The sequence below is a fragment of the Hyla sarda genome, chromosome 1, assembly GCF_029499605.1.
Source record: "Hyla sarda isolate aHylSar1 chromosome 1, aHylSar1.hap1, whole genome shotgun sequence".
In the NCBI taxonomy this organism is placed as follows: Eukaryota; Metazoa; Chordata; class Amphibia; order Anura; family Hylidae; genus Hyla; species Hyla sarda.
In genome coordinates this window covers 60,751,646-60,770,233 of record NC_079189.1, presented here as the reverse complement: position 1 = coordinate 60,770,233, position 18,588 = coordinate 60,751,646, and the positions used below count along the sequence as shown (strand labels likewise).

General features: G+C 43.5%; 1 protein-coding gene across 1 annotated transcript in view; it reads left to right on the top strand.

The window, feature by feature from the left end:
• Nucleotides 1-18,588, top strand: part of SLC2A9 (solute carrier family 2 member 9) — a 337,817-nt gene that overhangs the window by 118,050 nt on the left and 201,179 nt on the right. Inside the window, exon 7 of the mRNA XM_056555146.1 lies at nt 861-971. Coding sequence (XP_056411121.1) covers nt 861-971 — 111 coding nt within the window. The remainder of the gene's footprint in view (nt 1-860; nt 972-18,588) is intronic.

Here is an 18,588-nt window from a genome sequence, read left to right as displayed (position 1 = left end):
TGCATTTTTCACACCGATAGACCTCTAAGTCCTTCCTCCCAGATCCCTCTTTTCTTCTTCACATTTCTTTACCCTCCCCTAGACCCTTCTGTCCTTCTCCTCCACATTTGTCTGCCCCTCTTCAGACCCTTCTGTCCTCCTCATCCACACTTTTCTAAGGGTTATTTAGTTTAGGAAAAAGACTGTTTAGGGCCGACCTAATAACTATGTATAAATATATCAATGGGCAGTACAGAGATCTCTCCCATGATCTATTTATACCCAGGACTGTATCTATAATAAGGGGGCAGCCTCGACGTCTAGAGGAAAGAACGTTTCTACACCAGCACAGACGGGGGTTCTTTACTGTAAGAGCAGTGACACTGTGGAATTCTCCTTTGGAGAAAGTGATCATGGTGAACTCAATAAAAAAGTTCAGAAGGGGCCTAGATGTGTTTCTGGATAGTGATAACATTACAGTTTATGGATACTAGATTTATAGGAACAGAAAGTTGATCCAGAGATTTATTCTGATGCCATATTACAGTCCAGAAGGAATTTTGTCCCCTTTTATTGGGCAATTGGCATTCACCTCATAGGGGTTTTCTGGTTTCCTCTGGATCAACACAGCAGGGACACAATGGGGATATAGGTTGAACTTGAAGGACTCTTGTCTTTTTTTAACCTTATGAACTAGGAATATTAAAACAAAATATGAAGACAAGGCATTTAAGTTATTTTATAGGAACAAAAATATTTAGTAAAAAAGACGCGTTGGCATATCTGACAGGCGTGCTTTAAAATCTGTAATTTTGCGTAATTTGCGTAAGATGACTGTTTATTAAATATTTTTTTTGTTCTTTTTCTTTGATCCTGTCCAGATTTGGTTTTATACGAACAGCATATTTAAAGAAGCTGGTATACAACCTCAAACAATTCCATACATCACCTTATCCACAGGGGGCATTGAAATTTTGGCAGCTATTTTATCTGTAAGTAGGTTTTTGAATTGATTTTCTATAATATTTTCTGTAGTATGTCTGCTGTAAACCATTGTGTAGTTTTGATAAATGAAATATTCCCCTGCTGACAGATGGTTTTCTGTAACTAAAATGTAGTATTTATGCATCTAGAATGTCAGGAACAGAGCAAAGTTACTGAACAACATTCACCAGATTTGTTTCAGAAATTATAATTTTTTTTCAGGTTTTTAAAACTTTATTGTAGCAGGTGCAGATCAATGCAGCACTAGTGATGTCGCGAACATAACATTTTCGGTTCGCGAACGCGAACTTCCGCTAAAAGTTTGCAAACCGGTGAACCGCCATTGACTTCAATGGGCAGGCGAATTTTAAAACCCACAGGGACTCTTTCTGGCCACAATAGTGATTTAAAAGTTGTTTCAAGGGGACTAACACCTGGACTGTGGTGTGCCGGAGTGGGATCCATGGCAAAACTCCCATGGAAAATTACATAGTTGATGCAGAGTCTGGTTTTAATCCATAAAGGGCATAAATCACCTATTATTCCTAAATGGTTTGGAATAACGTGCTTTAGCCCCCTTTAGGCAGCACATAGAGCCCCCTTTAGGCATCACATAGTTAGATTCCCCCCAGCACATAGTGGGATTTGAACCCAAGGCAGCAGTGCTAACCTCTGAGCCACCATGCTACCTTTAGCATACATCTAATATCCACAGTTGCTAAAATGGACAGAGATGTCAGCAGAGAGTACCAGAAAAATTAGGCATGTACACATGCCTGAAAAATTTGGTATTGTTGCAGCCACTTCTGTAGCAGCGGCCAGAAAAATTGCAGCACCATAACAAGTGCAGCAGCAGAGGCCAGAAAAATTAGGCGTGTACACATGGATGAAAAATTGGGTATTGTCGCAGCCGCAGCTGTAGCAGCAGCCAGAAAAAGTGCAGCAGCAGAGGCCAAAAAAATTTGGCATGTACACCTGGCTGGAAAATTTGGTATTGTCGCAGCTGTAGCAGTGGCCATAAAAATTTCAGCACCATAACAAGTGCAGCAGCAGAGTCACGAAAAATTAGGCATGTACACCTGGCTGGAAAATTTGGTATTGTCGCAGCCGCTGCTGTAGCAGCGACCAGAAAAATTTCTGTTTGTTTCGCCAGGCAGAATGTGCCCTAAAACATTGCGGCTTGAACCCTAGTTGGTGGCGGATAAGTCACGCAAATCATCCGGCATTCAGAGTTCAAATACAGCAGCGTGTGGACCATTTTTAGCCCAAGGCAGCTCATCTGATCAGGCCTTATTCAGTCAAATGTATCGCCCAGTGACAGTCCCTTCGGGATCCATCCCTCATTCATCTTAAGAAAGGTGAGGTAATCCAGACTTTTTTGACCAAGGCAACTCCTCTTCTCAGTGACAATACCTCCTGCTGCACTGAAGGCCCTTTCTGACAGGACACTTGAAGCGGGACAGGCCAGAAGTTCGAGTGCAAATTGGGATAACTCAGGCCACAGGTCAAGCCGGCACACCCAGTAGCCAAGGGGTTCACCGCTCCTCAGAGTGTCGATATCTGCGGTTAAGGCCAGGTAGTCTGCTACCTGTCAATCAAGTCGTTCTCTGATGGTGGACCCTGAAGGGCTGTGGCGATGCATAGGACTTAAAAAGCTCTGCATGTCCTCCATCAACAGCATGTCTGTACAGCATCCTGTCCTTGTGGCGTGTTCGTGGGAGGAGGAGGGGGATTACTTTCACCTCTTCCCCTGTTAGATCCCTGTTGAGCTGTGACATGACCCTTATACGCTGTGTACAGCATACTTCTTAATTTATTTTGGACCTGCTGAATCCTTTCCGCCTTGCTGTAATACGGTAACATGTCAGGAACTTTATGTTTATACCGGGGGTCTAGTAGGCTGGACACCCAGTACAGGTCGTTCTCCTTCATCCTTTTTATACGAGGGTCCCTCAACAGGCACGACAGCATGAAAGACCCCATTTGCACAAGGACGCATGCTGAGCTACTCATGTCCCGTTCCTCGTCCTCAGTGATGTCAGGGAAGGTATAATCTTCTTTCCCCCAGCCACGTACAACACCACGAGAACCAGATAGGTGACAAGGAGCACTCTGGGATGCCTGCTGTGGTTGGTCTTCCTCCTCCTCTTCAAAGCCACATTCCTCCTCTGACTCCTCTTGCTCACAATCCTCTTCCAGCGTTGCCGCAGGTCCAGCAAGAGATGCTGATAAGGCTGTTTCTGGTAGGGATGGTTTCCACAACTCTTCCTCTTCACGCTCATCTACTGCCTGATCCAGCATTCTTCGCAGGGCACACTTCAGGAAAAAAACAAACGGTATGATGTCGCTGATGGTGCCTTCGATGTGACTGACCAGGTTTGTCACCTCGTCAAAAGGACGCATGAGCCTACAGGCATTGTGCATGAGCCTCCAGTAACATGGCAAAAAAATTCCCAGCTCCGCAGATGATGTCCTAGCACCCTGGTCATACAAATATTCGTTGACGGCTTTTTCTTGTTGGAGCAGGCGGTCGAACATTAGGAGTGGTGAATTCCAACGTGTCGGGCTGTCGCAAATCAAGTGCCTCACTGGCATGTTGTTTCGCCGCTGGATATCTGACAATTGCGCCATGGCCATGTAGGAATGCCTGAAATGGCCACACACCTTCCTGGACTGCTTCAGGACATCCTGTAAGCCTGGGTACTTGAGCACAAAGCATTGTACAATCAGATTACATTTGTCAACGTGCCCAACCTCAATGCTGCCAACAAATTTGTTCTGTTATCACAAACCACCTTGCCGATCTCCAGTTGGTGCGGAGTCAGCCACTGGTCCACCTGTGCGTTCAGGGCCGACACGAGCGATGGTGCGGTGTGACTCTCCGCTTTGAGGCAAGTCAACCCCAAGATGGCGTGACACTGCCGTATCCGGTATGTGGAATAGCACCTGGGGAGCTGGGGGGGGGGGGGGCGGTGCCGGTGATGTGGAGCAAGACGCAGCAGTGGAAGAGGACTCGGCCGAGGATGTTATGGAAGAGGATGGAGTAGGAGGAGTAGAGGAGGTGGCAGCAGGCCTGCCTGCAAGTCGTGGCGGTGTCACCAAATCCTCTGCAGAGCCACGCAGTCCATGCTTGGCAGCCGTCACCAGGTTTACCCAATGCGCAGTGTAGGTGATATACCTGCCCTGACCATGCTTTGCAGACCAGGTATCAGTGGTCAGATGGACCCTTGCCCCTAGACTGTGTGCCAGACATGCCATCATTTCCTTTTGCACAATGGAGTAAAGGTTGGAGATTGCCTTTTGTGCAAAAAAATTTCGGACGGGTACCTTCCACTGCTGTGTCCCAATGGCTACAAATTTTTTAAAGGCCTCCGACTCCACCAGCTTGTATGGTAAAAGCTGGCGGGCTAGCAGTTCCGACAAGCCAGCTGTCAGACGCCGAGCTAGGGGGTGACTTTGAGACATTGTCTTCTTGCGCTCAAACATCTCCTTGACAGACACCTGACTGTAGGCAGATGAGCAGGAACTGCTCAAGGCGAGAGACGGAGAGGCGGATGGTTGAGAGAGGGCAAGGAGGGGAGCAGTGGTTGACCTGGCTGAAGATGCTGGACCAGGAGGAGGATGGCGGCTTTGACTTTGTGTGCTGCTTGTACTGACGTGTTGATCCCATAGGCGTTTGTGATGTGACATCATGTGCCTTCGCAAAGCAGTTGTGCCTAGGTGGGTGTTGGACTTCCCGCGACTCAGTTTCTTCTGGCACAGGTTGCAAATGGCCGTTGTCAGAGGCAGACACACAAAAAAAATGCCACACTGCTGAGCTCTGCGATGACGGCATTCTGGTGGTGGCAACAGCATGCGTTGATTGGCGTCCCGTCTGGCTGACGCCGGGTGCCGATGTATGCTGTCTGACTGTGCCACTAGCTCCTTGCGACGACCTCCCCCTGTTTCCAACTCGTCTCCTCCTCCTCTCTGTCTCCCCATCTGAACTTTCTCCCTCCTCTTCTAACGGGCACCCACGTGGCATCCACGGACACATCGTCATCATCAACACCTTCACCGCTATCTGACACCTCAAGAAAGGAAGCAGCAGCGGGTACAACATCATCATCACACCGTACGTCCATGTGTGTAATGCTGCCTGACTGGGACATATCCCTGTTAACTACATCCTCTGGCAATAATGGTTGCGCATCACTCATGTCTTCAAACTGATGTGTAAATAACTCCTCTGATGGATCAAGTAAAGCTGCTGCGGTGCTAGTGTTGGTGGTGGTGGCAGGCGGGCAAGTGGTAGTATGAGAGGTGCCTGAAGCTAAGCTAGAGGAGGAGAAGGACGGTGCGTCAAGGTTCCGAGCGAAAGCTGTAGTAGATTGGGTGTCTTGTGATAGCCAGTCAACTAAGTCCTCAGAACTTTGGGGGTTCAGGGTATGTGGCCTCTGAACACTGGCCATTCTAGGGCCAAAGGGAATTCCAGCACCACGACTGCCCCTGTGGGGTGGCCTTCCTCTGCCTGTCATTTTTTTGGTTAAATTTGCACAACTGTCACACCTAATGTGATTTGCACTAGAGTGACACAATTTGCCCTGCAGGCAAAAAAAATGGCAACTGTGACATGAACTGACAGTGACGACTGATTTTATTTAACAGCAAAAAAAGTTTTTTTTGTTTTTTTTTTTTATTTGCACAACTGTCACACCTAATGTGATTTGCACTAGGATGACACAATTTGCCCTACAAGCAAAAAAAACTGGCAACTGTGACGTGAACTGACAATGACGACTGATTTTATTTAACAGGCAAAAAAGGTATTTTTTTTTTTTTATTTGCACAACTATCACACCTAATGTGATTTGCACTAGTGTTACAATGAGCAAAAAAGCTTGCCAGCGGAGTTCCCCTTTTAAGCAGGGTGCCTCCAGCTGTTGCAAAACACACGGACAGATATATTTCAGCCCTTTGAATACTGTAGTAGTTAGTTGCTTGAAGGAACTAAAGTTTTATACTGGAGTACCCCTTTTAACCAGCGGTTTCCTCCCAACCAGGGTGCCTCCAGCTGTTGCAACTTGCAAGACACACAGACTGATATCTTTCAACCCTTTGAATACTGTAGTAGTTAGTTGCTTGAAGGAACTTAAGTTTGATTCTGGAGTACTCCTTTTAACCAGCTGTTTCCTCCCAACCAGGACTGATATCTTTCAGCCCTAAAAAGGGCTTTTTTTGGGTGCTGTCCTTAAAGCAGATGTTACACTAGTGCTTTAGAAGTAAACTGGACTCTGAATACACCACCTAGCAGCAACCTAGCTATCGCTTTCCCTATACAGCAGTAGCAGCTTCTCTGACCCTCTACTTCCTAAGCCTGCAGCATGCTGAGGGTAAAATGACGTCCATGCAAGAGGTAGGAGGGTCTGGAAGGGAGGGACTGCTGCTGATTGGCTGTAATGTGTCTGCTGACTCTGACTCACAGGGTCAAATTTTACTGCAATGTTAAAGTATAGGGGGCGGATCAAACTTCACATATGTTCGCCTGGCGATGCGAACGCGAACATGTTAAATTCGCAGGGAACTGTTCGCCGGCGAACAATTCGCAATATCTCTATGCAGCACCCTGCACAGTAGTAGGGGTCTCATCAATGGATCACAGGGCTATCTTCCACATAAGACTGTATTATTATTATTAAAAAAGGCACATGGTGGGTGGTGGTGGTGGTGGGGGGGGGGGGGGGGCTGTTACAGACTTTGTATTAGGGCCCAGGAGCTCCAAGTTAAAGGGGTATTCCAGGCAAAACTTTTTTTATATATATATCAACTGGCTCCGGAAAGTTAAACAAATTATTAAATTATTTCTATTAAAAAATCTTAATCCTTCCAATAGTTATTAGCTTATGAAATTTTCTGTCTAACTGCTCAATGATGACGTCACGTCCCGGGATCTGTGCATGATGGGAGAATATCCCCATTGGAACTGCACAGCTCCCGGGACGTGAGTCATCAGAGAGCAGTTAGACAGAAAACAACAACTCAACTTCAGAAGCTAATAACTATTGGAAGGATTAAGATTTTTTTTAATAGAAGTACTTTACAAATCTGTTTAACTTTCCGGAGCCAGTTGATATATAAAAAAAAGTTTTGGCCTGGAATACCCCTTTAAGCCTCTGCATGGGGCTTCTCTAGAGCAGAGGTTTCTGGACTGTGTGCCGCAAGCGGCAGTCTCCAGGGGCCACGGGGCCGTTGTGTTTGCCTGCAGCAGCAGCTGATACTGGTCACTGTTTTTGAGTGATCACGGCCCATGCTGCTTGATCTTGAACGGTCAACCAGCTACTTAACCCCTTAAGGACGGACTCATTTTTTACCCTAATGACCAGGCTTTCTCTTTCTGTGGGTCAGTATGATTATGGCGATACACATTTTAAATAGCTTTTTATGTTTTTTTTTTTCCTTTTCTGAGCAAAATCCTTTTTTTCCCCTTTTTTGTGTTATCATTTTCCAACAGCCATAACTTTTTTATGCTTCGTCCGACGCCATTGAATAAGGGCTTATTTTTTGCGGGACAAGCTGTACTTTTTATGGTATAATTTTTACGATACATGTTACCTTTTGATCTTTTTTATTCTGCTATTTGTGCTCGCAATCTGCTATTTGCAATTGGTGAATTTTGCCCTTTTTGGTAGTTTTTTTTTCTTTTTACGGCGTTCACTGTGTGGGATAAATTACATTACAGCTTTATAGTACACGTCATTACAGACATAGCAATACTTAGTATGTATATGAATTTTTTTTTGTTTTTCATAATACAGGGCTTTTTTTTTACACTTTATACTTTTTGAAGTTATTGAAGAACCTTTTATTATTATTTTTTTCTTTTTACAGATTATGCTATGCTGCAATACATTTGTACTGCAGCACAGCTTGACCTGATGAGCTGCACAAACTACAACCTGTGCGATCCAGCCTCTGGCTGGATCTCACAAACTTCCGTAGAAGGCATACAGGAGGTCATCATCTAACCTTCTGCTGCCATAGCAACCAATGGTGACCCGCAATCATATCGTGCTGCTGCCATTGGTGAACAGGGGGAGCACCCTCCCCCTGTCAACACCAAAAATGCCATGATCAGGATTGATCATGGCATCTATGAGTTTAATGCTGCCGAGACCGGCGTGATCATGGCCTCGGGTCCCGCCGGCAATCTCCGGCAGTGCATCGCGCAGAGAAGGAGATTGTTAGGACGAATGCATACGTCCAGTTGTGCTAACAATCTCTCAACTTGGTTGTATCCACACATCCTGGGACGGGAACGGGATAAATTCAGTAACAGGTGGCTGTCATACACCAGCGGGAGCCGCCGAGCCTCCACCTGGGCCTGCCTGAGCTGGACAGAGAGACCCAGGCCAGGTGTGTGATTTTCAATTGAGATAAATTGGCACAGTGAGTGATAAAGAGGGGAGGATGAGGGTTAAATTGCACAGGGGGTGATGTGGGGAGATGAAATGGCACAGTGGGTGATGAAGGGAGGAATTAAATGGCACAAGGGGTGATAAAGGGGGGATGACATTGTACAAGGGGTGATGAAATAAGGGTGAAATGGCACAGAGGGTGATATAGGGGGGATTAAATGGCACAGGGGGTGATGAGGAGGGAATTAAATGGCACAGGGGGTGATGAAGGGGAGATTAACGTGCACAGGGGATGATGAAGGGGGAATAAAATGGCACAGGGGATGATTAAATGGCACAGGGGGGTAGCGATCACGCCTGTCATGCTGATACTGGTATTTAAGATATTATATATGTAGTCTACTATTGTGGCACTGTGGAGCTCCCTTACTGGGGTTCCCTCCATCTAGGACAACACAGAATGCATGATGTGATATGTGCAATTGGAGGCGCGGCGAAGTGTTTGTCACAAAACTCTCTATAAAAGTGTGTCCCCCAACATGAAAAGTTTATATATTTATATAGTCCCTTTGTTTTCAGAGCACTGTTCAGAGTAAACTGTTATGACTAAGGCCGCTGAGTGCGGCTGAAACGCGTCACCTTGTCATCACCCACTGTTACTGCTGAATAAAAACCACATTGCTTGATATCCTGCGCTGGACAATCCCATTTCTTTCTCACCACTGTTCAGAGTAGTATAAAACAGTAGCAAAAGTATAAAAATTGTAAAAAATGCAAATAACCAAGCAAAATACTATTGCACATAAACCCCATTGTAAAATCTGCAACACTGACCCCAACTAATATTCCTAATACACTGGTCTTATATAGTGTAAAGGGACCGTTTGGATTATCTAAAGCTAAACATGTTGTATTCCAAAAAATAGAAGAAGATAAATGTATTCATGTCTGCTTGAGTGATGTCTACTGATATCCAGATTGACTGGCTGGTGCTAAGTAAAGCTACTAAAGGGGTTGTAACCTTTCCCTCTTTGATCTAGAACCTATTGGACCATATCATTTATGGACTGCAGGGGGAAGTGACACCAGTGTATGCTTACTCATCATGTCAGCAAATTAGTCTGTGTGGAAGTCAGTCAGTGACAATAGTATTAAATGATCAGATTGGGCTGCAATTCACTACTGTAGGATTGTAGACAGAGTCAGTCCTTAATGCAAATATACACATTGCCCCACTTCCGAGACATTTCTTGGTTCCAGCTCAGACCCTCTAGGCTCCTAGGCAAAAGGGTAGAGTGCACAGAGATTTTTACTATAAAGAAGGGAAACAGCAGCCCTAGTATCTTCCGAGTCATCAGTCAGAGCACACAGCTGCCATAACAGTCAGAGCAGAGGTGGCAGCTGAGAGGACTGTGGTCAGACTGGAATGAACTACACAACTTCCTCTGAAGCATACAGCAGCTGATAAGTACTGGAAGGGTTACAAATTTTAAATAGAAGTAATTTACAAATCTGTATAACTTTCTGGCACCAGTTGATTTGAAAACATTTGTTTTTCACCAGAGTACCCCTTTAAGTAAAATGAAATAGTTATTTAAAGAGACACTTCATGTACTCTACAGTTTCATGTGTTACTTGGCACTAAACCAACTTGCGCCAATCCTTATGTTACATCTTTCAAAAACCTATCTTGGAATTCTAAAGACTCAGCCTAGCCATCAACTCAAAGCCTTACCAAGAGAGCCCTACTCATAGAAGCCTACAATATAAAGGGTATTGGAGAACGCAAAAAAGTGGAGGTGGTACTCTATGATCATTAGTAGAGTCAAACGTTTGTATGCCTTGCTGTGGGTTGGAAAAGGGTAGCTACCTCCAATAATTGGCACTAAAGAGCCAGCATTCTACTTTTTGGAGGAGTGCTAGTTTGTATATATTTTTCCCAGGGAGAATTACTTGGCATAAAAGACTCTCTATGCACACTTATACACAGATAGCTGTCAATCACTAAGTAGCACCACCCTCATGACTGCTTAGCCCATACTGAGCAGAGGTTTACACCAATTAATGATCAGGTTTCCAGGAACTTTTTCAACAAAATTACATCAATCTCCTTAGAAGTTCCCCCTACTCTTTAACATGGTGCCTACAGTTTTACAATTTTAAAGGGGTTATCGGGAATAGAAAAACACTGAAAATTTCAAAAACAGTTCCATGTTTGTCTCCAGGTTAGGTGTGGTTTTACAACCTGGCTCCATTTACTTCAATGGAACTGAGCTGCAGAACCACACCCAACCTGGAGACAGAAGGGGAGTGATAACCACTTTAAGTTTTACATTGGGATAGTAAGCAGATGGTTCGAGGGTCCTTTGGGCCTTTTTGTATTTGTAGGTATAAACAGCAAAACTCAAGAGACAACAGCACACATTCCCTTCAGTTCAATCCCCACCAATCAGATGATGGACTGTCCTGAGGATGTGCTATCAATAAACAAAATGGCAGAAAAACCTCTTTAATCTTTTTTTTTTTTTTTTATAAAAAACTTGTGTAGTGGGTACTTTTTGCCACCTTTAGTTATATAGATTAAATTTCCAGTGAGGTTGGATCTATTAAAACAATCCATAGAGTCTGTTTCCTGTATCCATGGTTATACAGTAGATATGTCTAAGGGAAGTAAATACTAGATAACACAAGAACAGCAGCCAGAGAATCATTTACATGATAAAATCTATTGAAGACCATGGTGCTCCACCTAGGTTGTACTCCACCTAGGTTGTAAGAAGAAACTTCACCAACCATTCACTTGGAAGTTTTAATAATTTTATTTTTAACCTTTTGCCTCTTTAATTCCCATAAGTCCTCTGCCTCAACAATGCTGAAGTTCATGGAAGTCATTCTGTATTTACTCCTGTGTACAATATACAACTTGCCTTGATTTATGAAGAGAACATTACACTGTCTGTGAACTTTTGCTACGTCTCTGTGGAACAAAATATTTATATCTTATTTATGTCACAAAATCATTGTACTCCTTAGAAAAAGTAAAAGTATTGGTTGTTAAGGCTTTGTGCTGTAACCTTCGAGCTGAGTCTGAAGGAAGAAATGCGTTTGCAGGTCCTGAGTAATTATTGTTGCGAGTCCTGGTAGTATGATAGCGGGTCTAGAGGTCATGTTCTGTGACTGTCTAGATGATAATGGACATTTGTAAGTCTAAGCTATAACTTGGCTAATTATTAATACATCTGCACGTGTATAGCCAACCTTAACCATTTCGTGGTTGTAGACATTTGTAGCATAATGAACAGGCTCTGATACATTTATCACATAAAAATGATTATAAAATAGGTATAAGATGTCACAGAGTTATTAATAAAAATAATTACCGTACACCATGCTCCACCATTAAATTCTAGCTGAGTACCCAGTGTTGCTCTGTCTTCCTGTCTAAACCTTGATGGAGAGGAAAAGCAACTATATATATATATATATATATATATATATATATATATATATATATATATCTTAAACTCAACATATGTGTGAATGCAGGGTACTCAGCTAGTGATATATAAAGAACACAATATTGGGAGAGTACTGTGATCGTTGCACTGTGTACTGCCTGCCACCCAGCTTTACCAGTCTCCTAAAGAGAATATCTGTTTGAGCTATTTTGGAAAGCTAGGTGGCATGCATTCAGCAAAGGCTTTTCATTGTTAAACCACCTGTATTACTGCAAGCACTGATTGGCTAGTAGCTCTTCTTTGCAGTACATTATGGTACTACATGTTTCATACTGCTCTTAACCTGAAACCAGATGATCTGTTCCTTTAGACACCAGGTGAGATATGCAGTATACAAGACTCTGAAGAAGATTTCGTCTTCTACATATGAAACGATTTACAGCCCTCACCAGCAGCTCACTTTATCTGTACAGTGATCCCTCAACATACGATGGTAATCCGTTCCAAATGGACCATCGTTTGTTGAAACCATCGTATGTTGAGGGATCCGTGCAATGTAAAGTATAGGACAGTGGTCTACAACCTGTGGACCTCCAGATGTTGCAAAACTACAACACCCAGCATGCCCGGACAGCCAATGGCTGTCCGGGCATGCTGGGTGTTGTAGTTTTGCAACATCTGGAGATCTGCAGGTTGAAGACCACTGTTAGAGGAAGTTGTACTCACCCATCCCCGCCGCTCCGGACCGTCACCGCTCGTCACCGCTGCCCTGGATGTCGCCATCCATCACTGTCGCCGAGTCCCCGGGGTGTCCCTGACGCTCCGGCAAGGCCTCTGCTTCCCCGGCATCCGCGCGCTCCGTCGCCGCCATCACGTCGCTACGCACGCCGCTCCTATTGGATGACGGGACGGCGTGCGCAGTGACGTGATGACGACGATGGAGAGCGCCGACGATGCAGAGGATCCCGAAGAGGACGCGCCGGAGCCCCGAGGACAGGTAAGAGACATCACCGGAGCTCACGGGGCATTGTAAACGGCTATCTGGTGGCAGCTGAAGCAGTCTGCGCTGCCGGATAGCCGTTTATGCGATGGCCCCGACATAAAAAAGCATCGTATGTTGATGCTGCCTTCAACATGCGATGGCCTCTGAGAGGCCATCGCATGTTGAAATTATCGTATGTCGGGGCCATCGTAGGTCGAGGGGTCACTGTACTTGTTATGAGCTTACTTGTCTTTAAAGTACACCTGTCAAAATAGAAAACTTTTGGCAACCCCTAAGACATATCAAAAGTTTTCATTGGCTGGAGTCTGACAGATGACGAGTCACAAGCGGGCAGATTTATTGTTAGATCTGGATGGCTATATACATGTACATTATAAGTCTTCCAGGTCATGTGACACAGAGCTGGGAGAGAATGTGCTAAGCATACACATCTACCAACTGATCAAATCTTTTGATATGTTTGATATATCAAATGCCTTTTTTTGTGTGTGTTTTTTTTGAGTGCCCATTTAATCTTAATTTCTTTCTTATTTTGGGATGGCCTTTTGTGGCGTCAGAACCCACTAGTTTACCATAGAGATATTTTAACTTACAATAGTTGTTCTGAAACCAATTAAAGGGGTTGTCTGGCTCCACAAAATATTTGGGGTGGGGGAGAAAAAAATAAGGAAAAAAAATTACTACCTAATACTCACCTGTCCCTATTCCTCACTGTGTCTATCCTAGCAATGTCTGATCCCAGCTTCCATCTTTCTTTTTTAATACGTATATAGTCCCATATCAGCTAGATTACTGTTTAACACCACATTGCTATAATTCTATAAATCCTATTCACCATGGATCATGGTGGAATTTCAGAAGTGCAGATAAACACATAGAAGGGTAGTAGAAAAGGGAAAAAGTAGAACTGTACAAGAAAGGATCACTCATTTAACGCTCAATTTCTAGGCTTGTGCAATTTGTTTCGGGCGTAATTAGTTTTTGTCCAAATTGCTTATATTTCGTACATTCGGATTGATCCGAATGTACGGAATATTTACATCCGAATGAATCCGAATTCGTAACAAAACGAATTGTACATGCCTACCTAATTGTGAAAAACTAATTTTATTTTTGTTAAAACAAAATTTGTTTTTATTTAGAAGCAAGGGACCATTTAATGAAGTGTGTATGTTTCACTTTTTTTTCTCTATTTTTAATTTTTTTAGGTAGTACTACTACTCCCAGCATGGAACAGGCTGTTCCATGCTGGGAGTAGTAGTACCTGTACTAATAGACATATCGCCCCGAGTATCAGTCTGACACCCGATGCGATCGTCCATAATATAGTAGAGATGTGGAACGGTACAGTGCTCGCATCTCTGCTCTGTATTCTGGCCAGTGATGTGAATAGAACATCACTCATTCATATTTTCCGCTCAGAGTTGGGATTGGCCGGATGGTTGCAGCCAATCACCGCTCTCTGAGGGAAATATGAATGAGTTAGTGGCTGTCTGGAGTATAGTGCAGAGATGCGAGCGCAGGAGAAAGCCGCTCCATCTCTGCAATAGGACGATGACGTTGGGTGTCAGTAGTGATACCCGCTGTGATCTGTTCTTACCTGCATGTACTACTACTCCCAACATGGAGCACACTCTTCTCCATGCTGGGAGCTGTAGTACCTGCATTAATAGACAGATCGCAGTGAGTGTAACTTCTGGCACCTGTTGCGATCTGTCTATTACTGCAGGTACTACAGCTCCCAGCGTGGAGCAGAGTGTGCTCCTTGTTGGGAGTAGTAGTACCTGCAGTTAAGGAAAGATCACAGCGGATGTCACTCCTGATACCCACTGTGATCCTCCTGTATAATGTATAGCTGCGGACGGCGCTCTTCTATGGTCCCCTTCACTGACGTATATATACACATATTCATATATCCCACAGAGAGTTGTGATTGGCTGGAACTATCTGGCCAATCACAGCTCTCTGTGGGAAATATGAATAGGTGTATACATACGGCAGTGCAGGGGACCATAGAAGAACGACTGGCCGCATCTATACATTATACAGGAGGATCGCAACGAACCCCGGCGATCTGTCAATTAGTACAGGTACTACTACTTCCATCATGGAACAGTGTGTTCCATGCTAGAAGTAGTAGTACTACCTAAAAAAAAGAAAGAAAAAAAAAGTGAAAAACACACACACACTAAATTTGTATTATTGGCGGCTATATTTTTAGTGCCCTGCCCACCAACATAAATTAATCCCTGTTTAAAAATTAATAAACAATTTTTAAAAAAAAAGATACATTTTGTTAGATACAATTTTTTCCTTCACTACTGAATCTTTTTTATTTTAGTTTTTTAATGGTACTCTACGAAATTTTATTAAAAAAGGAATCTACATCTTCAATAACCATAAAAACGAATAACAAAATTGGACGAAAACTAAAATAAAACTAACAACATGTATAACGAATAGATTCGAAATAACAAATTCATCCGAAAGCCGAACAGTTTCCGAATAGAACCGAAAAAAAATATACGAATGCATCTGAAAACAGAATAAAACAAATTACTGTATCCCAAAAAAAAAAAAAAGAAACAAAACAACATTTTTGGTTGTGCACATGTCTATGAATTTCTTCATAGAATAATTTTGTATTCTTCTCATTTTAAGTAATAATACAAGTCTGTGTACTGTTGTAAGGATGAGGTCTGATAAAACAGAAGATCAGAACCTATTACTTCTTTCATTGCTGTTGGATTACTGCCATTTTCTGGAGGGATCAGTTGTTTAAAGTGAATACAAGCAGACAGTATACCTGCTGTGATAACACCACATAAAACTTCCCGCAATGACAGCAGATTAACTTGTCTGTCACATCTGCTGCTCACACCTTTCTTCTAGGAGATGCGCTGTCAATTAAATGTTTCAATATTCAGGCAGAAAGTTTTACATCTTGTTCTGCATCCTTTAGATACAGACATGAAAGAGGCTCTAAAATGGGTTTATAGTACAATGTGCAGGTATTAAAGAATGAGCCAGTTGGGTAACAGTTCTGAAATCTATAAAAATTCTGGTGTTTATCTATATACCAGAGATTATCTGAGGGGCCCAGGATATTACACTGCCAAATTTAGAGCTGACAATCACTTACCTCTAGGGTCTAATTCTTATAAGGTGATTCACAAATAACCTATTGTACTTTATTGATAATATAGTATGTTTTGTGTGTTTAAAGAAGTACTGCAGAGTAGGACAATTTATCCCCTTCCAAAAGGGGAGTGGGGGGGGGGGGTGGGGGGCTACCACTGGCACTGCCCTTTATCTTCTGCACTGTGCTCTGGTGCTCCTCACGCATGGAGTAGGGGTCAGCTTGCACCCTCCATTCCTCTCTATGGAAGAACTCGTGATACAGGAGTACAGCACTGGTATATCTTCATAAATAGTGTCAAACAGAAGAAAAGATGGCCTGGCACTTACAGGACTAAGGCTACAGCATCAATAGAGGAAAGCAATGGTGGAGTGCATGGGCAACACTGTGTTAACGTTGATGTGGGTGGTGCAAAGTCCAAATACAAGGATACACGTAACTATTCAAGAAGGCAGGACTGCACTCACCAGGTTTCAACTGAGCTTTATTGCAGCATTCCAGATAACGGGAACAGGTGTGTGGAGGGAGGCGGAGGACGTAAACCAGAACAGTCTGTTTCACGCTAGTAACAGCGCTTCTTCAAGCTGGTATAACCGGCTTGAAGAAGCGCTGTTACTAGTGTGAAACAGACTGTTCTGGTTTACGTCCCCCACCTCCCTCCATACACCTGTTCCCGTTACCTGGAATGCTGCAATAAAGCTCAGTTGAAACCCAGTGAGTGCAGTCCTGCCTTCTTGAATAGTTACTGGTGTATCTTCGGCTCTCCCATATAGATGAATAGTGGGTGCGTGCTGACCCACACTCCATGCGCGAGGAGTACCAAAGCGCAGTGCAGGAGATCCAGGGAGGTCCCAGCAGTCGGACCCCTCGCAATCAGACACTTATCCCCTATCCTTTGGATTGGGAATACATTGTCCTACAAAGTACTCCTTGTAAAAACTAGAGATAAATGAATTGCTCAAATCAGCCATTCTATTTGATCTGGCAACTGGCAATACAGGAGCAGGGACTTCTGACAAAAGACAGGACTTGGAGAGAGATGATGAAGATGACTATGGACTATGATGATATATGCAATGAAATATGCAGTGCACCATCTTGTGTACTATTGCCATCTCTGCAGCTACTACATTCCCTACACAGCTGCATATCTCCTATATTTTATGGTCCACTTTCATTGCTGCTTCCATCAAAGCAGCCACTACTACCCCTGCTGCTGTAGCCACTACTAGCCCTCCATAATGATCATTTCTTGCCATGTTCCATACTGCACTGCCGCTGTTGGGAATCCTACCTATACCATTACCAAACCTTAGACTTATCTTAAATGCTTTTTCACTGCCCAGAATGATTAGGCACATTGTCGCTGGTGGAAGTGCTCGATATCTATATATATATTTTTTGCTACTGAAAAAAGGATCATTTTTGGAAAGCTTGTTAGAAATGCATCCATTATCCATTCTGTTTGAATTCCTAATATATTTCAAAATCAAAACTTTAAAAATCTCCAGATTTCCCAAAGGGCTTCAATGATGAGCATTGCTGAGAAGGCTGACTCTCAAGGTGGAGTCTTAGGTGGCTCAAATATCTGCGGAGGCAAAGACTGACGGCTATGCTTTTGTTAGCAACCTTGGTGCTCCACATACGCACACAAAGTTCTATCTCCAGGGGCTTTGCTAGGGGAGGGGGCTCAGGTGGCTGTAGCCCCTGGTCTGGTGCCCCGGGTCTCAGGCTGACACCCTTTTTTTTTTTTTTTTTCTATAATTGTCACAGCTGCTTTAATGCAGCGGTAGCTTCTGGGGAGTTACATGCCATGCGTGGGCATGCCAAATGCTGCCAGACTGGCCACCTCAAGGTAAAGGTATGCAAAGGAGATGTGTGTATGATAGATAGATAAATAGAGACATAGATAGAAAGATAAATTATGTATGTATGCTAGATGTGCGTATGTATGATAGAAGTATGTATGATAGATGTTTGCATGTTTGTGTGATGTATGTATGATAGATGTAAGTAAGTGTGATAGTATAGGATGTCCTCCTACATTCATGTGACAGACTGATAACATTATTGCTCTTAGAGGTGTTCCCAAAATTTTTAATAATCCCCTATGCTCAGGATAGGGGATATGTAGGTGATCAGTGGGGTCTGACTGATAGGACACCCACCAATCACCAAAATAGAGGAGTAATGTCCCTATAAATAAAGAGAGTGGACCAGCGCTTCATGCATTCTCCATGGAGAGAAAGTTCCCCCTAAACCATGAATGGAGTGTTGGGTGTGTATGTGCAGTGTGTTGTGTACAGAAGTTGGAGAATATCAAAGAAGGGTGTGGTTAGGGGCGTGTATTAGGGTGTGGTTGCGACGTGTCTGATGGTCTTCTTAGGGGCGTGGCTCGGCTATGGGCTCTAGCCCTGTGTCTTTTGGAGACCTAGCAATGCCCCTGTCTATCTCAATAGAAAAATAATGCTACTTTACAGCAATGACATGATACAGTAATAACCTACTCTTTGGCCTTTTGAGAAAAGACTAGCTACATCTTGTCCTAAATTGAACTCTATAAAAACCTTTGCAATAAGGCAAAGCCTGGACCTACATGTTACTATGCAGATCAAAACTGAATGCTTCCCC